Genomic DNA, 23721 nt, shown 5'->3' on the forward strand with positions numbered 1-23721 from the left:
AATTTTTATACGAGGCATGCTCTATATAAAAATTATAGATGTTTAGCTTACATATAACTTTATAATTGACTATAATTTTTATTTGAATTTTTTTGCCCAAATATACCTATAATTATTTGCATATATTTTGAAAATATATAGGTAAATTTTTAAATGACCTTAGATGAAGAAGGTTATTGTATGAAAGCTGTAGATCTCATCGAGAACTTTAACTATGTCAACCTCGTAGTTAACAACTTTTTAATTTAAGATCATATAGATATTAAATACGCAGTACATGTTTTAAAAATTAATAGCCAAAAAAAAATTAAATGAAAGAATCAATCAAAAGTGACTCATAGTGAGATAATTAGGTGCTGTGTGTGGTGGTGGATATCGTAAGTTTGAATCCTCAACTACCGTACATATAAATATAGATATATAAATATAGATGGTGATAAGTATAGCTAGATTTTTAAAATTAGAACTATTTTCTTCGGATATTTTTAGTGTATTTCCGTAATGGTTCATAACGATTTCATCTCAGTATTCTTTCGTTGTTAAGTATCAAATACCCTTACGGATGACGTGTTCTGTATAAGTGACCCTCACCTGCTGGAGCACGTGCGACGGCGGCGAGGAGCAGTCCGGCATGAAGGCGGAGAGGAAGACGGCGGCGGCGACCTTCTCCGGTAACAGCTCCGCGGCGAGCGCGACGTTCAGGCCCCCAAGGCTGTGCCCCACCAGCACCGCCCTCTCCCCAGCGGGGAGCGACCGGAGCACTCCGAGCAGCGGCTCCGTGTAGTCGCGGAACGTCGGGACGTCCCGCAGCCGGCGGCCGTCCACGCCCGACGCGGCGAGGTCCGGCGCGGCGACGCGGTAGCAGCAGCACCGCCGGCCGACAGCCGCCGCCGTACCGCTGCTGCAGGCGCGCTGCCACCTTGTACCAGCTCCATCCGCCGTGGCACGCGCCGTGCACGAGGACGATGTGCCTCCGCTGCTGCCCCGCCACCGGCTGATGCTCCATGGACACCGCGTCGGTCGTCGTGGCAAGTGGTGACTCGGCTAGTCGTAGTAGGCGCGGCGACATAAACATTTGTGTCCCAAAGGGTATACTGTTCACCAAAAGGACAGCGTGACTTTTCTCACGGATGGAGAAGGGTGGCTAGCTATGGCCAGCGTCATCTTTTAGTTAGTTAGGCCTTCCAAAAGGTTTCTAAAAAATATCACATCAAATCTTTGGACATCTAAATAAAGTATTAAATATAAATAAACCAAAAAACTAATTGCACAGTTACGTAAGAAAAAATCACTAGACGAATTTTTTAAGACTAATTAGTGCATAATTAGCCATAAGTGCTACAGTTATGTCTGCTAATGGGTTGGATGGAAATGGGTTAAATGGGTTGGTTTTAATTTAGATTGTGTTTGGTTGGGTGCAAATGGATTGTAACTTCAAATGGTCTGGATTGAATTGGGTTATAGAGACAAATGAATTGGTATGGACTGGATTTGGTTAGGTTATTTTATGTTCTAAATGGATTAAACCCGTGGAGGGTAAATGGATACTTTAATTGAATAGCTAATGGATAAGATAATAGACATACGTGGGGCCCACATGTAGAAATCGACCAAAATTTGCACAAAGTTGCTTTTATACATAACAGATCATCCCACTAAATTTCAGTCAAATTTGATAAACTTTTATAATGTGAACACGAGTTTTAAAATTTTAGGTCCAAGTTTATACATATTAAATGGTGCATTCATTTTGCAAGAGTGGGTTGAATCCATTTTAACCAAATGGGTTGGTGCGGGTTGGGCTAAAATCAAAGTTGGATTGGTTTGGATCGGATACTAATGAAGAATAATTGGTGCGGGTTGGTTTGGTAAACTAATTAGCAAAGAAATGGATTGGAGCGGATTTAGATTGGATTACCATCCACTGGCAGGCTTAGCTACAGTAACCAACATGTGCTAATGACGGATTAATTAGACTTAAAAGATTCGTCTCGTGGTTTCCAGGCGGAATCTAAAATTTGCTTTGTAATTAGACTACGTTTAATACTTCAAATATGTGTTTAAAACTTGATGGGATGTTTTTGCAAAAAAAATTTACAAACTAAACAACCCCTTAAAGTAAGGCCGTGTTCCTCCACCAGCTTAAGTTAACTTATCTCCTCGTTTTCCACGCGCACGTTTTCCAAACTGCTAAACGGTGTATTTTTTAAAAAATTTTCTATTGAAAAGTTGTTTAAAAAATCATATTAATCTATTTCATATTTTTTTAATATTTAATAATTAATTAATCATGTACTAAGTATTACTATGTTTTCCTGCCGGGATAAGTTAACTTATACTCACCCAAACGAACACGGCCTAAGTATAAGGGAAACACCCTGCATATTAATGATTAAAAATTATTTATCGATAAAGCTTTTATATGTATGTTTTTAGTTATCGAAAAGTAAATATCGTAGAATAAACTGTTATAAAAAGACAAAAAATAACTCTAAATTTAACTTTTAAAATTCTAATTCTAATGATATGTACAAGTACAAACGAATAAGATAAAGGGTTGGATGACCTAGCTCACCACGGATGGTCACACCAATCATGACGTGGATGTGCGAACATATGACCTTAGCTCACTAATTATGATGTGGATGTGAACTTATGACCTTAGCTCTCACAGATAATTACATAAATCACGATGGATGAGATGTTAATTTTTTTTCTGGATTACCTGGTAGACGCACATACACATTCACCAATTCACTGCACAGAATACCACACTCACATAACTCCTAACAAACGCTAAAAGAGACGAAACCAGTAACACATCCCTACTCATTAATTTTATGTTGAAAATATATTTATGTGTACATAATATTCATGGATACCAGGATTTGAATCATAGTGGGTAGAGTTATGCACCCACAACTCTACCACCACACTCTGTGTGCTTCCCTACAATGTTAATTTTTTTAATCAAAAGTGTCCTATGTAAATTATTGAAGATAATTCTTATATTTAAATGACTATTGTGGTGGTTGCTAGACTAAAATAATGAGAATCATGGGTTTAAAATCCATCTTCTCTCTCTTCATCATGAATAAATATCATGTGTAAAAAACTAATTGAATTTTGACATTGTAAGAGGCACAGTAATTTATTTGTATATTACTCAATACCCTACTTTGTTTCTGCATTAAACGATGGAATCAAGTGCATAATTCAGTTAGTAATATCAGCCATGAATGCATTAGTGTGATCAAAGTATTTGGTTTCGAATGCATGGTTAACGTATTGGGTTTTCATTCATTGATATTGCACTAAAGCATTGCAGATATGCCAAGTAAAGACCAATTTTATGGTTGGTTCGTCGATGTCTCCTAAGTACATCTAATATATAAGCACACAGTAGATTTGCAAAGAAAGATGACACCACAGTGGAAAAGAAACCCAGGTCATCCGGTTTCCCAATCAGATTCTCTAAGGCCCCTTTGATTTAAAGAAAATTCATAGAAATTTTAGAGGATTTTATTTCTATAAGAATTTTTTCTACAAATCCCTTTGAATCAAAGGAATGAACCATATGAAATCCTACAAAAAATTTCTATGGAATGCCTCTTCCTATGTAAGTTTTGGAGAAAATTTAACAAGAGGTTAAACCTCTTGGAAAAATTCCTTTAAATCTTTATCTCTCCTAAAATTCCAATGTCTTTCCTGTGGTCCAATCAAACGGTCATTTCTACGTTTTTTCTTTGTTTTGCAATCCTCTGTTTTACATTTATATTCCTATCAGAATCCTATGTTTTTTCTATTTTTCTATTTTTTTTATTTTTGTGATTCAAAGAGAAAAGGGGACAGTCAAACACTGTAACAACAGTAATAAACAGAAAACCTTACCGTGCATATTTACTATTCGTCAGTGTTGTAGCAATCAATCACAGACATTCGTTACGAATCGAACAGCTAAAAATATTTCAAAAGTCACCGTACTGTTTATCAGTGGTTTTTTTTAAACAAGTCGGATAATTCCATTTACCGATTTATCGGAGAAAAGGGAAGATAAAACGAAAACAAAAATGAGGCGTGCGTGACTCCAGAAGGCACGCGACGCGACGATAGCCCGGTCCACGCACAGCCATTCCACTCGCTGTGTCTCTCACTCTCGCGCACACACAGATGTCGTCGCCGCCGCGGCGCCTCGCCGTGCTCCGCTCCCATCTCCGTCCCGGCGTCCCCGCCGGCGAGGGCGACCGCCGCGACGTGAGCGCGGGGGTCTCGGCCTCCCCCTGCGCCGCCGGGAGTGGGAGTGGGGGTGGGGGAGGGGGCGAGGTCGCGGGCGGCCGCAAGGCGGAGGGGAAGGGCTGCGTGTTCTGCCGGATCATCCGCGGCGAGGCGCCGGCGTTCAAGGTGCGGCGTTTTTTCTCGCTGCGTGTCGCGTTAGTTTCCTTGGCGCGCGGGCAGTGCTGTTCGTCCGCTGAGGATTTCGGGTGGGATGCGGGGAATAGTAAGATAAATCGCAACTGGGCGTATTGCCTTGTTTTTTTTTTCACCCGGTTCGTTATTGAGCTGCGTCGCCTGCGGATAATTCCAGTTGAATTGTGCTCGATACATAAGCTTTGGTTGCACTACGAACTTTGTACTCCCTCCAGTGAACAATATATTTAACATTTATGGCAAGATTTGGTCAAAATTTTAAAATTCCAACAACAAATTGTTGTATTAAAATAAATTTGTTATATTATGATAATACTCTTCGAGGAGACCCTATGTAAATCATTTGTTTTGTATTTAAACAAAATATTTAAGAAATTATCAATAGTTGGAATTTTAGAAGTTTGATCAAATCTTGTTCGAAACCAAAAATATTTTTGACCTGAGGAAGTAATAATTGGTTGTAGCTTCTTTGGATCAAACTACCAAAGGCTGGGTTATCCATTATTCATAAAAAGAAGTAAGACATAAGCTGCTGTTTTTTTCTTTAGGTAATATCTATGCAATTGTTGCCAGGGAGAAACATTTTATCACCAATTAGCTTGAATTTGTCCTCAAGTTTAAGTTCCTTTTAAACCATGCTTCAAGTCTTTTCTTCCAGTCAGACATAACTTTCCGCAGAGATCTTAAATTTTATAACCTCCAACTAAGTCGTCATTTCAATCCTATGTGGAATTTTTTTGATCTGTTTCTATTTACTGACTGCCCCTGTGACAAGCAATTCTTGTTGATTAGAAATTGTTTCTTGATATGAATCTTAACATAGTCTCTAGAATCGCTGCCTCAAACATTCGATTTTGTAACTTGTTGATCTTGATTCATGTGAACTTGAGCAAACAATATACTTGAATAAATCCACTTGACACTCCTAAACTTTGCAGAAGGTCTATTTAACACCCTCAATTATAAAAACGGTTATTTAACAGTCCAAACTTATGAGACAGGATTTATTCACACCCTAAAATGATTTTGTAATGTGGATTTGATGACATGGACCCAATCTAATGTTGTTTCAACTTTTTCCAATGCTGTTTGCTATATTCATTGTAGTTTATTGTTTGTGTACCAAAGAAGATTATAGAGGATGCAAAAAGATAGAATGGAGAGATGGATGTGTTGGGCTAAAAATAAGTTTAAAATGCAAATGTATTCATGAGGTGGAACTGCATTTCAAAACCCGATGGAGTAGCTGTCAATACTACAAAATGCGCCTACAGTTGAATCCATGTCATCAAATGAGAAATTTGCCTTCCAATACCATCTTAGGGTGTAAATTGACCCACTATTTATAAATTTGCAATGCTAGTTTTTGTAGTTGAGGGGTGTTAATTGGACTGTATGCAAGGTTCAACGGTGTAAAATGAACTTATTTCCAAAATATTTGAGGTTACCCCCTGTTCCCAGTCAGCTCATATTTTTGTATCAATTGGTCATTCATCTTCGGATCCATATTGTGAAATTGAATTGAAGTGACTAAGGATTTGATGCTTCCTGCAATGAAATGTTGATTATTTTTAAATTAAAATTATAACCTAAAACAATTATTATTTCATTTCATTTCAAAACATGCTGAGGGACCTTATTCAGACGTTATTGTGTTTTCCACAATATATGTTGAGACTTCCTAAGTAGACCATCAGCTGATACTTTGGAGGGATCTCTCAGTGACACTCAAAAATATTTCTGAGCCCTGTATACTTGGATATGGAAAATTTCAGAGCTGCCTTATGAAAAAGGAGCATAAGCCTGTTTGTTTTTAGCATTTGTATCTGTCTTTCTTACTACTTGGGAGGTGCTCAGCATGAAAGAGACTCCAAGTTCATTAAATGAAAAAGGTGCATTAGGTGATGAAATATTCACATTTTGAAAATGTTGCACGTCTGACTGACAGTTTTCTGTTAATTTTCTTTGATCAACCTTGAGTGTTATTTGCAGGTCTATGAAGATGATGTGTGCCTGTGCATATTGGATTCTCATCCATTGGCACCTGGGTAAAGTGCTTCTCATCTTTTTCCATATCATCCCTGTATTGTACTGTTATACAAATTTTTGTTTCGAATACACAGGAGCTCTGCATATCATTTCATTAAGCAAGATATAAAAAGGAGAGGATTCCTATCTGGATCAAAATCCTCCTGCATATTTTGCTACTGTCTTAGCCTCCCCCAAGTTCTGGTAGGCCGGAGAAAGATATATTGGATTCAGTGGCTAAGTTAGTTAGCAGGAGATCCCTTAAGTTAGTAAGATAGGAAAAAACGAAGAAGTTTGTTAGAGAATAGCATTTTGGTTCTTAATATTTTTCTAAAAAATATATTTGCTGATTTACAAACTAACAAAGGGAAGTTATATCTATGTTCCACCCTTGTCAGCATAACGTAAACACATAGGTGCTTTATCAGCCTAAATTGGGTTAGTGTGTAGTGAATATGTGTTTTCCTTTGGTTTCGATAACTCAACAGTTGAATTTGAGGGTTGATTGAGTGATTCCTTAACCTGTAAAATGTTGACAGGTATAACTGAACTAACTCATTCTTGAATTGCTACTCCTTGTGCTTAGCTTGTGATCACATCATTTTCATTATTTGAATAAAAGTGTCTATACCTTTTCTCATCAGTTCATCCTAGCTTTAACTCCATGGTATATCAACATTATTTCCCTCCACAGGCATTCCTTGATTATTCCAAAATGTCATTTTCCGTCCCTGGAAGCAACACCGCCACCTGTAAGTTGTTTGTCACTGTTGGCACATTTCCTGTCTGTTTGGACTTAAATTTGTATTGTGTTGAGAATTTTGAAGATATTATATACATCTTCTCACTTTATGGTACCATTCAAAATGGTTACTGGATATGAATAACACATGTGTTTGGCATTTACAAATTGGCTTTCTATTAAATCGACGAAATGATACTAGCTGGTCAACAATCACATTGCATTACTTTATGAAAAATGCAAATCCGTAGTTATTTTTAACTGATTAGTACACTATATGCAATCATAATCAGCAGTGGTATAGCGCAAAAAGACTTCAAGAAACCCACATATTTTTGCATCATAGAATAGAAGTGCTCTCCAACAGCCTATGCCAGGAATTTTAAGCCACTTGTGATATTCATCTTTTTTTGGTATTTTCTTCACTTCTTAAGATGCTCCCATCTTGTTTCTAAAATGCTATATTCAAACTACTGACATGCTGGATTAGGCAAACGGCACCTAGAGATGTATAATGAATGCATTATGCTTAGAGTTTTGTATGTAATATAGGTGGTGATAATCCTAAAACTCCAGAAATATCCATATCTTATTTTGTAGCTTTCCTTTAAGCCTACACTGACCAAAGTGAGATCGGATCTTATTGTTGCCTTGTTGGTTAGGTAATCAAATTGTTGGACTCATTTTTCCACTTAGCATTGGCATATTGACTTGTTAAGGCTGTTTGACAGTATGAGGATATCTACAAAGGATTATTATGAACTCATTGTATGATAATAAATCATATTTTGGAATGAGTTGCTTGTTTTATTTATTATGAATGCACATTATCCTTGCTTTAATAAGTTGAACATTTGTATAAGGACCGTGAACATTGAAAAAGGTTCACCTAGCACACCCAATTGCAAAACTAGGTACTTACCACATTCAAAGCATATGAAACCAGCTCTTTATACCCTATGATGCTCTAGGGAGCACTTTTGATAACATGAATCCAACTCAAGGTGGTTTATGCTATTGGCAGCCATATCATTGATTTTGTTGAGATCCAACTCAAGGTTGTTTATCCCTCCTCCTCTAGACCTATCTTACTGTACAGTCTATTCCTTTTATGTTGTGTATCTTCATCTAATTTGGACGCAGTTCAAGTTTGATATTGCAGGCTATCAGCTGGCTCTTTGTAAAGTTTATGCGTGTCAAATGGACTGATCTATATTATATAACTATCTAAAAACTGTTTCAAACTATTTCCTCTTGTTCTTTGGTCATCTGCCAAGCAAAATATTGAATGCTAATAGTTGCTAGAAACATGGCTAATCACTTACTCCAAAACATCATTGAAAATGTTTCAAGCCATTGTCTTGTTTTTGAGCCAGGTAGTAGCAGCCATGTGTTCCAAAGTGCCATTCCTGAGTAATGCAATTATGAAGGCTACTCAATGTGGTAGGTAAACTTTGCGACAAAATATTTTGCTATTAATTGATGTGACAAATAGTTGCTACTTTGTTGACATAACAACGTGAACTATTTATCCCTTAAGTATCAAGCATTTAGACTGAAATGTATTAATCTTATTTTTTTATTTTCCATTTGTCTGAATGTTATTTTTCATTTTATCATTGTGAATCTCCATAAGCAATCTTTGTTCATAGATTAGGGCCGCGTTCGGCAGTGGGTTGGGGGAGGGTTAGTTATCCGACGTAAAAAACGTAGCAATAGATTAGTACATGATTAATTAATTATTAAAAAAATATAAAATATATTAATATGATTTTTTAAAACAACTTTCCTATAGAAATTTTTTGCAAAAAATATACCGTTTAGCAGTTCGGGAATCGTGCACACGGAAAACGAGAGGGCTTAGATATCTAACATGCTACATCGAACGCGGCCTAGATCTGCATACTATTTTAGACTCTATTGGATAATCCTATCTATTCATGATTAATAGTATTACAATCTTGTCTCCCTTCGCTTTTTTTTATTTTCTGGAAAAATTAGGACGATACTTCCACTACTGCTTGTGGAACCCAAAGATGTGCTCTGTGCCCTTAACCCTCTTTTCTCCAGTACCTATTAACTAAAACCTTAGCTGCTTTAAGTTGGAAAACAGTTGCATACCGAAATTTTGGCAAGGTTGGCAGTTAGGTTAGATATTTTAGGACTCAAGTTTTTTAATGCAATATAGTTGAGTTGAGTGCTGACTTGTCACTTGGCAGGAAACAAATATTGTTTAAAAAGTTCATAGTAAGATCTACATTGTCTACCTGTTATTCCTGTTGAGTTGACAGGTCTTTCTGGTCACCTCTTGATGTTATGCACCCTCGACTCTTACTATCTATTTGCATCGACATGTGGAATATTTTATTTTTCTGTAGGAAATGATTGGTCAGGATTCATTCTCCTCTCAGGACTGATATGATGATAAATGGAACTTTTTAAATACTGTACTTCTCCCTCTGGTTCCAAATATAAGTCGTTTTAACTTCTCAAACACACATCCAAAAACAGTTTGTTTTAAAACTTCTAGGCACTTCATCTTTTCTTGATTTCTTCCATTTTTCCCTTATGAAATAAATGCTATCACTTTCCTTGTCTTTTCCAATGAGGGAAACAAGGTTATTTGAGTTTCCTTCATTCTATTGCGCACAAGTATAAAATTACTTATATCTGGAATCAGAGCAAGTATTCTCCTAAGATTTTTTAAGGAACAATCCAACCCAACATCATGTCCAGCATTTTGTTTTGCTATTGAATAGTTAATAAGAAATGGATGGACATATGAGCTGTGAGAAGCCTAATGTTACTCTCAGTTACTAGTATATTTAAATAGCATAGCTGTTCCGTTCAATCTCTACTTGGTTTGCCTTCATATGCCAAGTTTAGGAACAAATTCCTACTATCTGTTTTGCATTATATCTAATTTATAATATTAACATATTGCTTTAATTTGGTTACCTTCGAACACAGATTCATTTAACATGGTGGTCAATAATGGAGCAGCTGCAGGACAAGTTATTTTCCATGTGAGCAATAACACAACAATAGTTCATCAATATTCTGCGTACTTACGGAGTACGCATCGCATCTTCATTTATAGAATTTGATGTATCACATAAGTGTAACATGATCACCCAAATGGTTCCTAATACACTTAATTCCAATATTGATATGGAGTTTAGTGTTAACTCTAAAATTGTAACTAGTTTTCTGGTTCAATTTTTATATATAAAAAATAAATCTAGGTTCATTTGTTAGGCTCTTAAAGTTGGATTCAAATTCTCACAAAAAGTGCATCCCATGAACTTTAAATGATTTGTACCAATCCTTGCCATGTTTCTTACCACTATTGCAGACCCATTTCCACATAATTCCTCGAAGATCTGGCGACAAGTTGTGGCCTACAGAGGTAATAAGATTTGTTGCGTATATTTTTGCCACAAACAGCGTCTAAATTCTAATCACCTGAAACAAATTTACTGTCTAGTGGTATTCTTCATCATGATTTGTGAACCAAAAATACAGAGCTTGAGAAGGCGATCCATCGAGCCAAATGAAACTTCAGGCCTTGTTACCTGCATCAAGGAGCAGCTCTATCCTTCACCTGAAGGCTGTAACGACGAGCCACCGTATTCACTGCCTAAGGAACGGTGACACCAAAGCTGATCCAGTCCAGTACATAATGCACCTCGGTTGCATATTGCAATCAAGATGTCCCCCTTTGGGAGTGTGAGGTTCAGAGTTGGGATGGTTAATGGTAATTATCCTGGGCATTGATGTACTTGTTGTAATTGTTTCTCAAGGTTGTGAAACTGTATGTGGTGTATAAATCAAATAATAAGAAGACTATGGGCCTGTTTCAGGAGCTTCTCTTAGCTATAACTTTTTTCAAAATCTGCATCTGTTAGAAGCTGCTTTAAACGATCCACGGCTTCTGAGAATCTGTAGCTATAGGTTTGAAAAATGAATTAAAAATCCAGAAGCTGGAGAAGCTGGGTTTAGGAGTTTTTCTAGATTCTCAGAAGCTGACTACCAACTAGCCGTTTCTCATGATCTAAAGCTTCGCTAAACAGACCCTATTGAAGCATTGGTACGTGGGAGACTGCTTCTTCAGTTGTTTGGGCTTTGGTTTGCTCAGGGCCCTTTTGTGGGCCCAAATGTAGTGTTACACGTAGACTTGAGGCCTGCTTTAAAATGTAGGATTTTGTTGGAAAATTTAACAAGAATTGAACCGTTTCCTTTAAAAATCGTAGGAAAAATTCTGCATTGTATAAATCGTCGACTCTACGTTCAATGCTATCCCCAACCAACAAGGGAACAGGTAGGCCGTAGGCCTGAAGTTCTTGAAAATAAACTGAAGGTTCACTCCAGCAAACAGCAATGTATTCTGCTACACGATATGTCATCAGAATTTTTTTGAACAACAAAGAGATCAAAGAACAAGTATGATAGCAAAATGAAAAGGAAGCTATATGCTATCAAAAAAAAAAAAAGAAAAGGAAGCAATACGTGCAAAAGAATGGACTCTTCAATTCCTAACCCCTCTAGCCCCTGAATCAGCAAAATTCCTACAGTTTTATGGGCTAGTTATTAAATACACTAGAAAATACTCCACACATTGCCGTGGGATTTAATTATTGTTGTGATAATTAAAGTTTTATTGCAAAATTCCTACCCCCTCTACCCCATATTTTGGCTTTTGCTTATTCTTATAAGACAAAATTTGAATTTTCAACCTTAAATTCAAAGTTAATTTTGAGGGTTTTTTAATTGTAGTTCATTTTCACCTTTGACTTTTAGATCGCTATGAACATGAATATAAAAGTTTTATTCGCAAATTATTTTCCGTTTGCAAATTATCAGGTGAAAGTGGAGATACAAATTGATAATTTTGCTTCACGTTTTTGTTATAAAGCCTCTTTTCGTAGAATATTTTATTGGAAATAAATATGTACTATTATGAAATCTAAACACTGTCCTTGTTTAACGTTGATATTGTAATTAGACTATATTCGTATTTCAATTTAGTTCATATTCATCGTGAGAATGTACGTGCTAATGGTATACATAATTGTGTTACCTAAAATATCCATTGTCATAATTCTCTTTTCTTCTAACGTGCTAATGGCATACAAGGTCAATATAATAGCTAACTAATGCCTATAAAAATATTCATTACTAGAAGCCGGACCTATATTTTTGAAAATCTCCTATCCATATTTGAAACTACCTTCACTTGCTCTATATCAAAGTTATGGAGTCCGATTAGATATACAACTATGTAATTGATATTTTTTTTATTTATGATTATTCAGAGAAATAAATAAGCATTGTAAGCTTAAAATATTTGAAGTTAAAAGAGTATAGTGTAATGAAAATGATGGATATTAGGTGTATATGAGGTGTCGAGTTTGAATCTTATCAAACAAGTTTGTGGAAAAAAAATAGTATGACATGTCTCGTGGATAATCTACCAAAAAATAAAATATTTTTTGTTTTGGCACCTAAAGAATCAAAACATAAGAATTTATTTCACATATGGCTGTATTAAGATACCCATAGGTAAAAATCGACTTTTATATACATACATGCTAGCCAACCTTGTGTCGAAATTCCCATTTCTAGATAGCTGGCCACAAATTTCTAACCCGTTTTCCCGTCCTTTTTCCTTCACCAAATTACAAATATATTGGGTTAATTCTAGTAATCCACCTCCATCACCGTACCGTGTACACCGAAAAATTGCGGTGGCGAAAATGAATTGGGCCACCGAGCACGCACAGCTTTGAATTCCGACGCTAGCTGAGAGGCCAGCCCAAGCGGCGGCGGCGGGCAAATGGCAGCCCCTTGGCTAGCCGCTCGCTCTAGACGTGGGGCCCACACTACGCCGGATGAACGGTTGACTGGTCAGCGGTACACACAACGCCTCTTTGCTCTTTGGTGACTACTTTGTTTGCACTCTTAATTTGGTCATTACTTTTCTTATAATTTTAATGTAGAGTAGTATACTGTAGGTTTTAATAAAAATTATAGTTTTATGGATGGAATCTAGTTATTTTTATGACCCAAAACAAACCGTAATATATACTCTTAAAAGTTAATACAACGTAAACAAATCTAACCACATATTCCATCTGTCCTTTAGAGAACTACTTCTTAAATCGCACTAAATGAAGAAGAGTGCTCTCTCCCTCCCAAAATAACTCATTTTTTACTCATTGTGCACATGTGAATACAAAATCTAAAAGACTAAAATTCTCTACACTTTGTCAAATTCAATATAATCATCTCCTACTTTATTGTTCTTAATGTACTTATTTCTTATTTTCATAAACTTCAATGCAGTGATTGAAATAAACTTATTTTGAACTAGTTAGGATGAGTAAAAATAATTTTATTTTAGGATGGAGATGGTGGAAAAAAACCATACACTCCTTATTAAAGAATAATGTGCTTCCTTCCTTAGGGGGTGAGGCATATTTGTAAACCCAAAATAATTTATGAATAAAACTTATATATATGTTCTTAGTGATCTAAAAATCTTGGCTCAAAAATAAACTATGATGAAAATACCTCAAAATCTACTTTAAATTTATGGTTAAAAAATTTAAATTTTAGTTTATAAGCATAAATAGAAGTGAAAAGATAGAGTTGTTAGTTGTTACAAAATAAATTTCTCTTTCACTTATCTCACATATACCAATACAAAAGTAAAGCGACTATAGTACCATCATAAATCAGAGAGCAATAATTGTTTGAAGATGAACTTAATTTAGGACTAACAAGAGGGAGCAAAATGATCCTATTTTTGCGACAGAGAAGTACATTATACTTCCTGTGCCCCAAAATAAATTAATTCTACACTTGTCTACTAGTGGTTCGTAAGTTGAGATGTTATTCCTTAAAGCCCCTCGTCAATATTATTTTCTACTTCATCTTAAAATATAAGTATTTTTAAGTTGTTTAGCAGAGATTAAGGTTGGCCAAAACATACTATAACGTTCCTCGGTAAATGAGTAATGCATAAGATGAGAGGATATATATGTGGGATAAAATGGAATGTATTTTGAATGGAAAGTGATGGTGTCGCTAAAATGCTAACTGGTGTCCTCCTTCCTCCATGACCCGGAGACTTTGGTTGTCATATCATCACAACAACACAAGTGCCAGTAAGGCGATGGGTAATACAAATAGCGGTTGGTAGGGCACGGTTGCACGGGCCTAGGTAGGGTTGGCAAGGGGGCGGGGAGTGCTGGAACGCCCCCCAACTCTGGCCCTGGGCCCAAAACGAAAATGGGGGGGGGATCCGTCCCTGTCCCCATCCCCACTGGGTCCCCGCCCCCGAACGGGGACCAGCAGAGAGGAGAAGAGAAGAAACTGACCTGGTCCGTAGCCGTCGGTGTGGTTGCCAGTGTGGGGAAGCGCCATGGGCTCGGTTGCCGGTGTGGAGAGACAGCGACGTACTGGGCTCCTGGTTGCTGGTGTGGGGAGGCGCCACCGGCGTGGCTGCCGGTGTGGGGAAGTGTCGTGTGTTCGGTTGCCAGTGTGGAGAGGCAGCGACATACTGGGCTCCTGGTCATCGGCGTGGGGAGGAGGTGGCGACATCCTAGACAACAGTGTCGGCATGGAGTGGATGGGAGGCGGTGACAACTGGAGATGAGATGGCGGCGCAAGCAGGAGTGGAGGAGAGGCGGCGTGGGCTGGAGTGGAGGGGAGGCGGCGCCGGCGCGGGCTGGAGAAGAGGGGGCCAGCGACTGGAGGAGACGACGCTGGCTGAATGGGAGGGGACAGCGTCGGCTCGAGCGATTGGAGGAGACAGCACCGACTGGAGGGGAGGGAACGATGCTAGATGGGAGGAGAGGGGAGGGGACGGGACAGGCTCTACGCCTCTAGGGTTTGCTAATTTTTCTAGTTGGGCCTAGCCCAACTTTTTTCTTTTTAAAAATATTCAAGGCCCTGTGGGGATCCCCGCAGGGATTTTTGGACCCCTAGCCCTAGACCCGATTCCCCGCGGGGCCAAATATCTCCCCGGCCCCGATAGGGAATTTGCCATCCCTAGGCCTAGGGCATCAGCGCTCTCTCGTTGCTCCATGCTTGGATTCTTAAGAAGAGTGTGGAGATATACAAGATATATATCTAGAAGGCACATGCAAGTACAACTACAGTTGCATAAGGCCTGAGGCATGGCCGCCCCCTTGTCTCAAAGATCTATTTTCTAATTCCCAAGAAAAGCATAGAGACCTACAAAATCTACATATACAAGATACACTGGGTATAGCTGCGTTGGCTGTGCAGTGCTTAGGATCATGTCGGTCATGAACTCCTTCACCAAGGACATCTTCGAGAAGTCCACTAGATGTAACCAGGTTACCATCTTTGACGATGTCTTCAAGAAGCTCATCCAATACAACCCGAACTCCTATTAAAGAATATGGGAAGCACTAGGCTCAGGGTAACACCAAGGGTCAGGCACTCCACACATGTACCACTAAGGTCCTCTGTGACAATCCCTGCTTAGGGCATAACGTGTAGTTAAGGCCTATGGGTGCTACCAGTAGGTTGTGTCGAATAGCAAGCCCAACAACCTATTTCAGGGCAACACCATCCCGTCAACTGCTAGGGGGCCCTAAATAAGAGTTGTAATTTGAAGTGATTGGACAACCACATGCAACAAGGAGGTGGTGGAACCTAGGGTTGCTGGTGACGCCACCTCACTTGGGGTGTTGGAGCTCGATGACGTGTCAAGTCTTAGAGTGGGGCAAGTGGCCATGTTGGCCAGCAGGGGTGCCTATGTTACAACAACATTGGCAGCGCCTGGCCCCACGGGCGTACCCACATACAACTGTTATCGGTAGAGGAATCCACCTATCCTAGGACCCCCTATTAGGTTTGCCGGGGCACAGCAAGGACAACATGAGTTAGGGGGCATGTGATGGCCCGAGGATGTCAAATGGGACAACGACGAGACTTCCTATATATTAATTTTCCCTATAGGATAACAGCACGGGTAGACCTCCTTGAACTATAAAAGGAGGGGTCAAGCCGTGTAGAAGAGGTTGACGAACATAGAACACAAGAAAACCCTTGTAGGGGATATAAAACAACCATCCACACTTCCATATTGCCAAAGTCCAGAATCACAAAAGTAGGGTATTACACAAACGAGTGGCCTGAACTTGCATAAACCTTTGTCTTCATCTTGCTACTATGAACTCGACCTTCACTCACTGCTCAGTTAAATCTTCCTATGGGGTTCGCACTTCCCTGTCGGAGGAGTTACATACTCCGACAGATGGATTACACAAAGGGCAATGTGAATAGTGTCATAAATATTTATATTACGATATTTAAACTCATAAATAATTACATTTCAGAATGAAGGAGTAGATAATATGATAACAATTGGTATATTTGTGGAACACAATTTATACTCTAGAATTTAATTTATTTGGAAGGGAGGAAACAATCGTACTATTCTTTTAGGGTCATATTTTTGCATTTTCTTTACAACAGCAAATCAGCATATTTACGAACAAAAATATTTTGAATAAAAAATTATATACATGTCTTTAGCGATATAATAGCAAAGGCTACAAAATAAACTATAATGAAAAAAACCCCAAAATCAACTCCATATGTAAGATTGAGAATTCAAAATTTGACTTATAAGCATAAGTAGAAGCTAAAGATGAGACCCTTTCTTTAAAATAGGTTTATTTGGTTGGCTCGACATCCTTAGATGGGAGGTGGCATCTAGTTTTCGATGTATTTGGTTCGTGCACAAAACTAGATATGACGGCTAGAGAAGAGAATATTGCATGAAGATACTGGATGAGTTTTTCTTCACAAACTAGCATAATAAGATCATTCACCTTTACTAACCACGATCATTAGTGATTAATTTATGATAATTAGTATATTTTTATTATTAATTATCAATTTTAAATTAGTGTTGATTAGGGATAATAGATATATTTTATTGTTAATTGGTATTATTTATGATAATGTATATGATGATTGATTTATATTATTATTTATTAGTAATTCAATATGTTCGTCTTATCCACCCTCACCCTTACAACCAAACAAATATTGGATTTTTCAATCATACAACCAAACATAAAATTAGAGCAAGTTCAATAGTATAACCAACTACTAGCTCCAATTCATCTATAGTCAATCAAATAGCAACTTCATACAATAGTACATACAAAACATCAATATATGGTCTCATATGTCATACACACATTTTATCTTAGAGCCCGTGTGTAGCTGGCTATAAATTAGTAGCTCACCTCTATTCTCTCCTCCCTTTTATCTCTTTAAAATATGCTTATAGCTGGCTTATAGCCTGCTATTATACCTGCTCCTAGATCACCATATTGTTTAAAATATAAATAGCAATGTCCCATCCCACTTTACCGGCTTACCGCTAACCCAAACACAGCTTAAAACAATACGGTTTGCATCGGGGACGGATGCATGATTTTTCTCCTTCGTTCGGCCCCTTTTTTATTCCTCCTCCCCTCTCCTTTCTTCAAATTTTCTCCTAATTTTTACATGGACACACCTGGTCAGGTACACATGCCGTGCATTGCACTTGCACTGCATGCATGCAGGTTCGACCTTGCTCTAAAACCGAAGCAGCGCGGCGTGTCGCGGGGAGGGCGGGATCCGTAACAATCACGCGCCTTCCTCCCCTCCCCCCGCTCGTGCGCGCGCGTTCATACCGCATGCATGCACTGCACACCACCACACACACGCGTACATATACTCTCTCTCTCTGTCTTCTTTCTCTCTGTGTTGATAGCCCCAATGCAATGCAAGTGAGCGAGGGGAGTAGTCTCGGCGTTAAATTTTCTCTCTGCTATCGAGTCTGCGAGACTAGAAAGGAAGAGTCTATCTAGGGCTTGCTGCCCCATAAAGACGACAAGAACCACCCCTCTCTCTCTCTCCACACACCTCTCCAAGTTTCGCTAGTGCACTTGTGCTCCTCGCTGTAGTACACTTGCAGCAGCAGCTGCAGCAGCCAGCTCTTCCCAAGATGGGCTCCATGACCAACTGGCTCGGCTTCTCCCCCTCCTCCTTCCCCGCCGCCGACCCCGGCGCCGCCGCTGCCGCCGTCCTGCAAGGCAAGAAACATCATCTTCCATCTCATCTCATCTCATCCGTCATGCATGGCGGCGCAAGATGATCCTTTTAACTTGTATCTTTCGATTGATTGTCTGCTCCCTGCTGAGTAGCTGGTTCTCTGCATCTTCGTGTTGATGTGCTCAGGGTGGGGAGGATCAGGAAAGGGCGGCGGAGTGGCGGCCGGCGGGGAGGGCACGCCGAAGCTGGAGGACTTCCTCGGCATGCAGCAGGAGACGGCCGCGGCGGGGGCGCCTATCCGTGGAGTGGCCGGGGGCGGTGGGAGCTCGGTTGGGCTGTCCATGATCAAGAACTGGCTGCGCAGCCAGCCGGCGCCGGCGGCGGCGGCTGGGGTTGGGGGCGGCGCGGCGGCTCTGCCGGTGTCGATGTCTATGTCTCCTGGGGCTGGACCATCGCCTGGTGGGATGGGAAAGGCGGCTGACAACGGCGAGGTGACCGGTGCCGCGGCGGTGGAGGCGGCGCAGAGGGTGAAGACGGCCGTGGACACGTTCGGGCAGAGGACGTCCATCTACCGGGGTGTCACCAAGTAGGTCATCGATCTCGATGTGTTACACTACTAGTATTTTGTTCTTGCTGTTCTTCACTGGTCTAATTGATTAGATTAATGGTTTTTTAGATTACACCTCTTTATTGTATTTTGTGCCATTTCTTGGATTGCATGCGCTTTGGATTGTGTTCTTGGATTGCTCTGTCGATCGGTTTTGCTTGGATCGCTATTTTTATTGGGTTTTGGATGCATTTCTATACGGTGCTATTTTTTGTGTGGGGATTTGTTATTCACATCTTCCTAGCTAATACGCCTCGATTTAGCTGTGAAATTTTATCTTGAATTTTGCGCACAATATATGTATGTATACTAGGCAAATTTTTTTGATTTGTTATAGGATGAACACTTGTTGATCCTATTATTTCATTGTCCATCACTTCCTCAATCAGTTTGATTGGAGTGAAAGCTGACAAGATATTTTGTTTCCCCCTTTTGTCTTTTGCATCTTTCCCTTTGTTTGCTTATATTGTCTAATAATGCTTTAGTTATGCACTGCTTATTATTTTGTGAGGATTAAACGTATTCGTTATTTCTTAGCTTAATTTTTTTTTACTAGTTCGATGTTAGATCGTCTATATACTGCTCAATCTGAGCCAAGTTACTCATACTCGATCTGCTAGTTGGCGATCTTCATTTATCACGATTAACGATTTAATACCCGGTTCCCTTTTTTTTATCAGCGGGAGTTGTGCATCATCATTTGATTTGACTGGACCATTACTGTCTTTCTTGTAAATTGTGTTTTAATCTCCTCATTGCATGCACACATATCATATTTATCTGCTGAAGAAGACAAGAACTGCTGTTGTTCTCCATTTGACTAGATTAATTAACTGACTAGTAGTACCTACTCCTACTTCTTATACATTATTTGCAAAAAAACTATCGTTGCCTATCACTTATTAGTAGTACCGTTGCTTTTAGGCTTCTAAAATTCTGGTTAATCAATTTATTTCAAATAGTTCTATATTTGTGGGATCATTTTGCCCTACTCCAGGACACATCGAATAAACATCACATATGTGCTAGTTGTATACGGTACTGGTGTTAAATTAGTAACTTTTAAACCTAACGTTATGTCTTTTGTTTCTTTTGCATTAGACACAGGTGGACAGGAAGGTATGAAGCCCATCTTTGGGATAACAGCTGCAGAAGAGAAGGCCAGACTCGCAAAGGCAGACAAGGTAACCAACCCCACACTAATGCTTATTTTTTTATGAAAAATTTGCCTTTAATTTATTGCTTAATTAATTACATTGTTTTCTCTTGTTGCATTGGTTGGCTTGGGACTTTTATTAATTCACAGTATATCTTGGTAAGTATTTCAGTTTTTTACCAAAATATGTCTTTTCATTTGTGTATAATTTGTTAAATGTGTGGTATATGCAATTTAGGTGGATATGATAAGGAAGAAAAGGCGGCTAGGGCTTATGATTTGGCTGCCCTTAAATACTGGGGTGCTACAACGACCACAAATTTTCCGGTACAAATACTTATTTCATTCTTATAATGCAATGCATGTCAATCTTTGGTCATATACACACGTATACATTAATTAGTATGTGATATATTGTTGCTGTTAATTAGGTAAGTAATTATGAAAAAGAGTTGGATGATATGAAGAATATGAGTAGGCAGGAATATGTTGCATCACTTAGAAGGTAAGTGCAGCTACAACTTTATACAGAGTGGAATAATGGTTTCCACATTGGTTAAGCTTCACATGAGATATTTTAATGCAGGAAAAGCAGTGGATTTTCACGTGGTGCTTCCATGTATCGTGGTGTTACAAGGTGCCTAATACTTTATTGCAATCATTTGCATTTAACTTACTAATTAATGCATTAAGTTTTGTGTGTCAAGAGTACGTAGTTATATCTTGTCTTAAGCTAAGCTTCATTAACGGAACAACATTAATTTCATATAATTTTTTGTGCTGCTTTCTAATTGTGCTCATTGACATTTTTTCGTCAAACTGTTGCACCGAGTATTATGCTGCAAGAGATCTGAAGAACATGTGGGGTCTTATCGATCATAACGAACATCAAAATGCTATTTTCTACAACATGCCATTGCTTTGCTAACAATGAAGCAAACATGTGAAACAGACACCATCAGCATGGAAGGTGGCAAGCAAGGATAGGACGGGTGGCAGGAAACAAGGATCTGTATTTAGGCACATTTGGTAAGTCACGATCCTAATATTTTAACCTCAACCAAATCCATCATCTGGAATTGTCACAATAAAGCAAGCAAGAAGGAAAAGTAGAAAGCAAACTGCTGGAACACCTTTTCTCTTGATTTCTTCTCGTGTCTATCACACACACACCCTTATTATTTAGAAAGTTACTTCAAAGCTGTAATGGAGATTAACAAAAAACCACTTGCAGGCACCCAAGAGGAAGCTGCAGAGGCATATGATATCGCCGCGATAAAATTCCGTGGCCTCAATGCCGTCACAAACTTCGACATGAGCCGGTACAACGTCAAGAGCATCATTGAGAGCAGCAACCTCCCTATCGGCGGTGGCACAACCCGGCGTTTGAAGGATTCCTCTGATCAGACTGACAATAATGCCATGGGCATCAACGTCAACACCAGTGCCAACAATGCTGTATCGTCCCAGTTCTTCACCGATGCAGGCATGGGCAACTACGGCTCACAGCATCATGGCTACAACGGATGGTCACCGATTAGCAGCATGCAGCCGATCCTCCCGTTGCAGTATGGCGCCGCCCATGGCGAGCCCAGGCCATGGTGCAAGCAAGAGCAGGACAGCTCCGTGGTCGCAGCGGCGCAGAGCCTGCACAATCTACATCACTTCAGTTCCCTGGGCTACACTCACAACTTCTTCGAACAATCCGATGCCGTTCCAGACGTGTCAAGCTTCGTCGATGCGCCTTCGAGGTCGGGAGGCTACTCTTCCTTCAGGTACAATGGAGCAGCAGCAAATGGTGCAGGCTTCCATGGTGGCATCAGCTACGCCATGCCGGTTGCGGCGGCGGTGGACCATGGCCATGGCATCCATGGATATGGTGGAGAAGATGGTGTGGTAGGCGTTGAAACAGCTCATGACCACCTGTATGGCAGCCGTGATGTGTACTACCTTCCTGAGGGCTCCCTTGTCGCTGATGCTGGAAAAGATGGCGACTATGGCCAAGCTGTTGGAGGCAACGGCAGCTGGGTTTCGCCGGGTCCAGAGTCGGAGATGGTGGAGAAGGATGCCAATGTGACGACGGTTTGCCATGGGATGCCCCTTTTCTCAGTCTGGAATGATGCTTAGCACCCATGCTAGCTTTAGCTAGCTGATTACTGAACAAGTGACATTAATAGTTCTTGGAGAGAGTAATTAACCGAGGATAGTTAGTCATACAAAGTCTAGCTACTGATGATTCTGTATTGCTTTCTTATGATCAGGCACCATGCAGTCTAGCTTTGCCTTTAGATTAGTTAAATATCGCCTGGAGAAATGGGTCCTGTTCTGATGTTAATTAGGCCTCTAGATTATATACATATGAGCTGGTAATTCTCAGCCATTATCATCTCTTGCTTTCTAAGCTAGGTGATGTTTACACTAACTTGCTTATGGAAGGGGTTATATTTCAAGTTAAATCTGAGTGCAAGACTTCAACTATCTTACAAGCTTTTACAATGTTGCACTAGCTTGGCCCTGTCCTGTTCTGATGTTCTTTTTACAAGCTTTTTCATAGGAACATTTGATTGAGCAGCATATCGTCTATTTAAATTGTGGTCCATTTGCATGTGATACTTTTTTTGTTTTGGTGTAATTGCTACATGGCATGTATATGCTCCCTATATTTTAAAATATACGGTGTATTTCATTTTGTTAGAACAAATGTTTGACCAGATTAATATTACTCTATTAAGATATATTTTTATGAAATAAAATTGATATCATTAGAATATATATATTGAAAAAGTATTTGTTTATGATTATACTTTTATAGTATATAAATGGTATATTAATAGAATAATCTTTGGTGAAATATCTGTCTTAACAAAACAAACTACATCTTATAATTTTAAATGGATGGACTACATTATAGCACGGTGAAAGTTTGAAATTATGTATGGACTTGTCTTACATTAATATTAGTTACATATATACAGTAGTTGACTGTCAAGTAGTTAAGTTAAATTGCTTCAGTCTCTTCCAACTGATGTTTGGATGTCAAACCATGAATGCATGTGGTCGGTGTGTGCTGAACATGCAAAGTCAATTAAACCTGTGTGCACGGTTGCTTGACCTTCAATGCACGGTGGAGTGTCTTGATCCTTGCTCCACCAACAATATAATACTTTTGTAGCTAGCTGCTCATTCTACGTGTTCAGTTTGGACTGGTAAATTCTTGGATTTACAGTCAAAGCTGAACCTGCTGGACAGTACGTAATTCTAAAATAGGTTCCTGCAGAGTACCGTGTATTCTGGGTTTGTTTTATTCATACGACACTCCTTACGTTTCTCAAAATGTTCTCACGATTCCTCAGTGTGTTGTTATACATAGTATTCTCTGCTAGATACGTTCACGGCATACTTGTATTGAAAAGATTAAAGTAAACATATACTCTATATAGTTTTTTTATTTGATGACATTGACTTTTGTATATGCTTTTCATCATTTGTTATATTCAAAAAACTTATATATTATTAATTATTTCATATATTTGATTTATTACTAATGTAACTTTAAAAATAACTTATAATTTTATATATTCGCACATAAATTTTGAATAAGACGTACAATTAAATATGGATTTAAAAGTTAACGGCATCAAATAAAAGGAATGGGAGGTAGGAGATTTA

General features: G+C 39.0%; 3 protein-coding genes across 6 annotated transcripts; 2 read left to right on the forward strand and 1 right to left on the reverse strand.

Annotated features, from left to right (window-relative positions):
* Nucleotides 1-546: 546 nt before the first annotated feature.
* Nucleotides 547-1006, reverse strand: LOC121055751 (methylesterase 1-like). Its single transcript, XM_040528810.1, has 2 exons — nucleotides 972-1006; nucleotides 547-901 (listed from the first exon to the last, which is right to left on the reverse strand). The coding sequence occupies exons 1-2, from the start codon at nucleotides 1004-1006 to the stop codon at nucleotides 547-549; spliced, it is 390 nt and encodes a 129-aa protein (XP_040384744.1).
* A 3089-nt stretch (nucleotides 1007-4095) lies between these two features.
* Nucleotides 4096-11073, forward strand: LOC102722640 (adenylylsulfatase HINT3). 4 transcript variants are annotated; one of them, XM_040529012.1, is made up of 7 exons: nucleotides 4096-4401; nucleotides 6421-6476; nucleotides 7151-7208; nucleotides 8575-8641; nucleotides 10169-10224; nucleotides 10554-10607; nucleotides 10686-10777. In XM_040529012.1, the coding sequence occupies exons 1-7, from the start codon at nucleotides 4171-4173 to the stop codon at nucleotides 10701-10703; spliced, it is 540 nt and encodes a 179-aa protein (XP_040384946.1). In that variant the 5' UTR covers nucleotides 4096-4170; the 3' UTR covers nucleotides 10704-10777. The 4 variants fall into 4 exon arrangements, with proteins under 4 accessions (XP_040384946.1, XP_040384945.1, XP_040384944.1 ...); XM_040529011.1 differs by having other exon boundaries at nucleotides 4103-4401; nucleotides 10169-10273; nucleotides 10724-10853; XM_040529010.1 differs by having other exon boundaries at nucleotides 4105-4401; nucleotides 10169-10273; nucleotides 10686-11073.
* Nucleotides 11074-15504: 4431 nt separating this feature from the next.
* On the forward strand, nucleotides 15505-22179 carry LOC102699924 (AP2-like ethylene-responsive transcription factor BBM). Its single transcript, XM_015843429.2, has 9 exons — nucleotides 15505-15556; nucleotides 18476-18875; nucleotides 19998-20080; nucleotides 20203-20211; nucleotides 20291-20379; nucleotides 20484-20557; nucleotides 20639-20689; nucleotides 21005-21081; nucleotides 21287-22179. The coding sequence occupies exons 1-9, from the start codon at nucleotides 15505-15507 to the stop codon at nucleotides 22177-22179; spliced, it is 1728 nt and encodes a 575-aa protein (XP_015698915.2).
* The last annotated feature ends 1542 nt before the right edge of the window (nucleotides 22180-23721 follow it).

Source organism: Oryza brachyantha, chromosome 11, assembly GCF_000231095.2.
Source record: "Oryza brachyantha chromosome 11, ObraRS2, whole genome shotgun sequence".
In the NCBI taxonomy this organism is placed as follows: Eukaryota; Viridiplantae; Streptophyta; class Magnoliopsida; order Poales; family Poaceae; genus Oryza; species Oryza brachyantha.

What these genes read in the sequence shown, in the direction of transcription:
- LOC121055751 (XM_040528810.1), bottom strand. Translation starts at nt 1,006, where the DNA reads ATGGAGCATCAGCCGGTGGCGGGGCAGCAGCGGAG. An exon ending in GTGGCGGGGCAGCAGCGGAG is followed by an intron (nt 902 to 971) that starts GCACATCGTCCT and finishes GCGCGCCTGCAG; the next exon opens with CAGCGGTACGGCGGCGGCTG.
- LOC102722640 (XM_040529010.1), top strand. Translation starts at nt 4,171, where the DNA reads ATGTCGTCGCCGCCGCGGCGCCTCGCCGTGCTCCGCTCCCATCTCCGT. An exon ending in GCGAGGCGCCGGCGTTCAAG is followed by an intron (nt 4,402 to 6,420) that starts GTGCGGCGTTTT and finishes TGTTATTTGCAG; the next exon opens with GTCTATGAAGATGATGTGTG. An exon ending in ACAAGTTGTGGCCTACAGAG is followed by an intron (nt 10,608 to 10,685) that starts GTAATAAGATTT and finishes TTTACTGTCTAG; the next exon opens with TGGTATTCTTCATCATGATT.
- LOC102699924 (XM_015843429.2), top strand. Translation starts at nt 15,505, where the DNA reads ATGTCGGTCATGAACTCCTTCACCAAGGACATCTTCGAGAAGTCCACT. An exon ending in ATCTACCGGGGTGTCACCAA is followed by an intron (nt 18,876 to 19,997) that starts GTAGGTCATCGA and finishes CTTTTGCATTAG; the next exon opens with ACACAGGTGGACAGGAAGGT. An exon ending in TATGTTGCATCACTTAGAAG is followed by an intron (nt 20,558 to 20,638) that starts GTAAGTGCAGCT and finishes ATTTTAATGCAG; the next exon opens with GAAAAGCAGTGGATTTTCAC.